The 4,817-nt window shown below is 47.4% G+C and overlaps 1 protein-coding gene across 1 annotated transcript; it reads left to right on the top strand.

Moving 5' to 3' along the window:
- The first annotated feature begins 2,633 nt into the window (after positions 1 to 2,633).
- On the top strand, positions 2,634 to 4,817 carry LOC125515324 (cytochrome P450 CYP72A616). Its single transcript, XM_048680776.2, has 4 exons — positions 2,634 to 3,226; positions 3,381 to 3,625; positions 3,808 to 4,192; positions 4,272 to 4,817. Exons 1-4 carry the CDS (start codon positions 2,711 to 2,713, stop codon positions 4,695 to 4,697), a joined length of 1,572 nt encoding a protein of 523 aa, XP_048536733.1. The 5' UTR covers positions 2,634 to 2,710; the 3' UTR covers positions 4,698 to 4,817.

Genomic DNA, 4,817 nt, shown 5'->3' with positions numbered 1-4,817 from the left:
TGGTGAATACATTTCATTTACCTCCAGCTCAACGCTAATGTAACTAGCCAACTATCGTTTTAGCCTTAGTGGTGAGGATAGAACTTTATATTTGTATTCTTGACTGTCATAGAAATTATTCACTCAGAAGAGAACAACCCAAACTAATGTATACAATTCCCTCTTGCAAATCATTGTTCCAAATATGACCAATTTGATTTCTGTATTATCATTGAAATTTTGTTGGTATTTATTTTGAACTCACAAATATTTTGTTCCCCTTTTGTGGTACATCCTTTCGGGGCCATCTATTGGATGCTCTCTGTGTCAAAAAATCGAGGTAACTCATATAATGCGATTTTGGTTGCCAACCTACGCGTGGAGGCTCCTCATGACTAATTTTCTCCAACTTTGTGTTTTCTCTCTGATTTTGCAACTGGTTTACCTCCAAAAATGGCTGCTGCACTTTTCTAGAAAGGTTGTATTTTTTTTGGAAAATTTAGTAACTTAAAGCCTCTCGAATTTAAAAATTGTTCACAAATTAATAAATTTTTGACTCAAATTGTAAAAAAATGGTTCAGGGTTAATAAATATCATGGCTTTAAAAATATATTTGTGAGTTCAAATAATGTTCACTGGAAAAAAATGGTCTTAAAATTTTCAAAAATCATAAAAACAATTACTTGAGAAATTTAGAATTGTTCAGAAATTTTTGTTAAAAAAACTCAAAATAAAGGAAAAACAAGAAAAACAAAAAACAAAACAGTAAACCGAACAGAAGAAAACTGTCAAAACAGCACTAAAAATCGCTACCAAAAAACTTTATAAAAGCAGTTGTTCTCGCCTCCCTGTTGGGCCTGGGCCATGCCGACATTTTTGTTGCTGCGAGCGAGCAATAGAGATTTCCCATCCTTCCCTAGAAAAAATACGGGAGATTTGACCAGAACGGCGACCATACCATCTCGCAAAATGAATTCTGAGCTGAAGCAAAGCAACACCAAGCAGAAAGGAAGCATCGACCACAACATCTCACGAAAAAGGAAAACGAAGTGGTTATTTGGTTCTACCCTTTTTGTATTTCTTGGGACGAGGTAGATAGGTACAATGCCGCGAAAAGAAATATAAAAGCATCTCTAGCAGATCTTGCATAACATCTCGACTCGTAAAATAACCGTCAAAATATGAATCCACGCAAAAAAAGCTGCCTGATCAGACCCCGTATCAGGTCACGACCTGTAAAATTTTTTGCGGGGCGCGGCAAAAGTTCGCCCTCAACCTTTAGATTCACGGGGTGGGAGGCCGACCCGAGCTCGCCCCCTATCCACAGCGAGATTTTGCGCGAGGGAAATTTTCGTGCGGCCATTCCCGCTTCCCACCCCCTTCACCGCCATTGCCCCGCCTTCGCTCGCTCCGGTCCATCTTCCCCAACCATTCTTCGCCGCCATGGAAGCCTCCCATCCGTCCCCCGTCATCGTGGATGTCGCGCACGCGCAATCCCCTCCGGCAGATCTCGTCATCGACCATGTCGCCCCCACTGCTCAAGGCACCACCGCGCCTGTCCGCAAGCGGCAGGGCAACGTCGCCGTGCAGGGCAGAAATCCGGCTGGCCCCGCCAGGAAGGCACGCGCGCCCGCCACAGCTGTGCGATCTGCCCGGCCGCTGTCGGAGAAGAAGGACAAGGTATCGGGCGTGAAGCGCAAGAAGGCTCCTACGAAAAGGTCGGCGACTTCATCCTCTCCCTCCGCCCCGGCAAGAGGTACCACGACGATGCCCTTCAACGGCGATGCTTCCACCGCAAGCTAGATGTTCGACGAAATGGCCGGAAGGTATGCTTCTTCGATTTTCTTCTACTTGCTTCGCTTTTCACCATTGCGGTAGCTCGTGACTTGATGACATTCACTGTAGCGCCGGGTGAAAAGCGACCAAGATGATGATGGACGTGGTTGTTGCTTTTGCATGAAGTCCTTTTGTGTTTGTCGTAGAAAAACTATACTTTTATTTGCGCACGAACTATGTTTTATTTTTCGAATTTGAACTCAATCGTCGTAATCGCTGTCAAATTGGCTAATCTGTGGTTTTCGGTTTGCGGGCTGACGCGGGCGAGGGGTCTGCTCGGCTGCAGCCCGCATCGGCCCGCAAAAGCGTTTTTTGGCGAACTATAAACGAGCTTTGCGGGTTGGCGTTTTACGGGGTCTACTAGAGATCCTCTAAGAGTATTTGGATCACTAAAAAAATTGATCTAAATGCTCTCATACTGTATTTCTTTACGGAGGGAGTATTCTTTACATTATATTCCGTTTCAAAAATGCTCAAGCTTAAATGTCATGATTTGGTTCTTTCGTGTTACAAATGAACCGATCGTGCGTTGTTTAGCACTACGTCCAGAACCCCTATAAAAATATTAAAAGGCAGTACTACATCCAAGCTCCCCACAAAAAAATCTGAGCTCAAGCCAAGCAACACGAAGCAGACAGGAAACAGCGCCCACATGGAGGCCTGCCGCGTCACCGTCCATAATCTGCCCAATCAGATCCATTATAGTTTCTTCTCCACCAAGTTCCTTGGGAGCAACGGACCAACGGACGTGGCATCGTTGACCAATCCATGGAATTCTGTGGCACTGCCTTCTATATATTCCGTCGCCAAACGCCTTACTACCCATCCACTGCAAAGTTCACTCTCATCTAGCCTTTCTTCCTCCATTTGATCTGACTGACTGGAGCAAGAAACAATGGTTCTCGGAGTGCTGGCGAGCCGCCCAGCCATGGTGCTATGGACCCTCCTGGGCCTGGCGCTTCTCTGGCAGGTCAAGCGGCTGGTAGACTACACGTGGTGGCGGCCGCGGCGGCTCCAGCGGGCGCTGCGGGCGCAGGGCCTCCGCGGGACGCCGTACCGCTTCCCCGTCGGCGACCTCGGCGACTACGGGCGGCAGGGCAAGGAGGCGTCGTCGAGGGCGCTGCCGCTGCGGTGCCACGACATACGCGCCCACGTCGCGCCGTACCTCTGCAGCACCGTCCGGGAGCATGGCAAGACGTGCGTCTCCTGGTTCGGCCCCGTCCCCAAGGTGACCATCGCCGACCCCGGCGTCACCCGGGAGGTGATGTCCAACAAGTTCGGCCACTTCGAGAAGCTCCGGTTCCCGACGCTCACCAGGCTCCTCGCCGGCGGCGTGGCGGTCTACGAGGGCGAGAAGTGGGTCAAGCACCGGAGGATCCTCAACCCGGCGTTCCATGTCGAGAAGCTCAAGGTAATTAAGTGTAATTTATTTACTATTACTGTATTTCCTTACCAGACTACTGTACTAGCAAGCTAGTATTAATTTCAGTTGAATAGTTTTACTACTACTACTACCATGAGTAAGTTCGTTACTGAAGATCACGCATGGCTCCCTCAATTTCCAGCTCATGATGCCGGCGTTCTCTGCGTGTTGTGAAGAGCTTGTGAGCAGATGGATCGAGTCCCTCGGTTCTGACGGTTGCTGTGAGGTGGATGTCTGCCCGGAGTTCCAGACCCTCACCGGAGATGTCATCTCACGCACCGCGTTCGGCAGCAGCTACCTCGAAGGAAGAAGGATTTTCGAGCTGCAGTCTGTGCAAGCCGACCGCATTGTGGCCGAAGTTAAGAAGATCTTCATTCCTGGTTATATGTGAGTAACTCCTTAACTCTTACCATCCTTCTAATATTGTAAGCATGCATGTTCCTGAACTTTTGTTTTTACATGTGAGTACTGATTTAGCAGTGAGATCCATATTTTGAACGTAAAATGTATGTACTCATTTAGCGGACCCGATTCATATATATGTACTGATATCCATAGGAAATTTCCAGGTCCTTGCCTACCAAGAAGAACAGACTGATGCATCAAACTAATAACGAGATTGAATCCATTCTACGAGGCCTGATTGAAAAAAGAATGCAAGCGATGCAACAAGGAGAAAGCACCAAAGATGATTTACTCGGCTTAATGCTTGAGTCAAACATGAGGGAAACAGACGACAAGGGTCAGCCCATCCTAGGAATGACAATTGAAGAAGTGATAGAGGAATGCAAATTGTTCTATTTTGCAGGGTCAGAGACGACATCGGTACTTCTCACTTGGACAATGATCGTACTGGCCATGCACCCTGAGTGGCAGGGCCGTGCAAGGGAGGAGGTCCTTGGCCTATTTGCGAAGAATAAGCCCGAGTATGACGGCTTTAGCAAACTCAAAACCGTGAGTACATTTTGATATTGCAATACTAACACCAAACTAATGGCAACTAGAGTTTTAAAATTTACCACTCTACTTGTAGGTGACCATGATTCTTTACGAGGTTCTCCGTCTTTACCCGCCGGCTGTTGCATTCATGCGAAAAACATACAAGGAGATAGAGATTGGAAGCATCACCTACCCTGCCGGTGTGATCATCGAGCTTCCTGTGCTGCTTATCCACCATGACCCAGACATATGGGGAAGCGATGTGCATGAGTTCAAGCCAGAAAGGTTTGCTGATGGGATAGCCAAGGCATCCAAGGATCCTGGTGCCTTCCTCCCATTTGGTTGGGGTCCACGGATCTGCATCGGTCAGAATTTTGCTCTGCTTGAGGCCAAGATGGCTCTGTGCATGATCCTTCAACATTTCGAATTCGAGCTTGGCCCAACGTATTCTCATGTGCCGCATAACCAGAAAATGTTGCGCCCCATGCATGGTGCACAAATTAAGCTCAGGGCAATATGATAGTGAGCATTTTAGCAGTGTGCATGATATCATTTTATTACATAGTTTTTAGTGGTTGGCCATGTAATAAGCTTTCATACCTACAGATGTTTGAAATAAAGTCCAACCGTGTTGCGCATA

The sequence above is a fragment of the Triticum urartu genome, chromosome 6A (assembly GCF_056163025.1).
Source record: "Triticum urartu cultivar PI428250 chromosome 6A, HENAU_Tu73, whole genome shotgun sequence".
NCBI classification, from domain to species: domain Eukaryota; kingdom Viridiplantae; phylum Streptophyta; class Magnoliopsida; order Poales; family Poaceae; genus Triticum; species Triticum urartu.
This window is presented reverse-complemented; position numbering and strand designations above follow the sequence as displayed.

What these genes read in the sequence shown, in the direction of transcription:
- LOC125515324 (XM_048680776.2), top strand. Translation starts at nt 2,711, where the DNA reads ATGGTTCTCGGAGTGCTGGCGAGCCGCCCAGCCATGGTGCTATGGACC. An exon ending in TCCATGTCGAGAAGCTCAAG is followed by an intron (nt 3,227 to 3,380) that starts GTAATTAAGTGT and finishes CTCAATTTCCAG; the next exon opens with CTCATGATGCCGGCGTTCTC. An exon ending in GCTTTAGCAAACTCAAAACC is followed by an intron (nt 4,193 to 4,271) that starts GTGAGTACATTT and finishes CTCTACTTGTAG; the next exon opens with GTGACCATGATTCTTTACGA.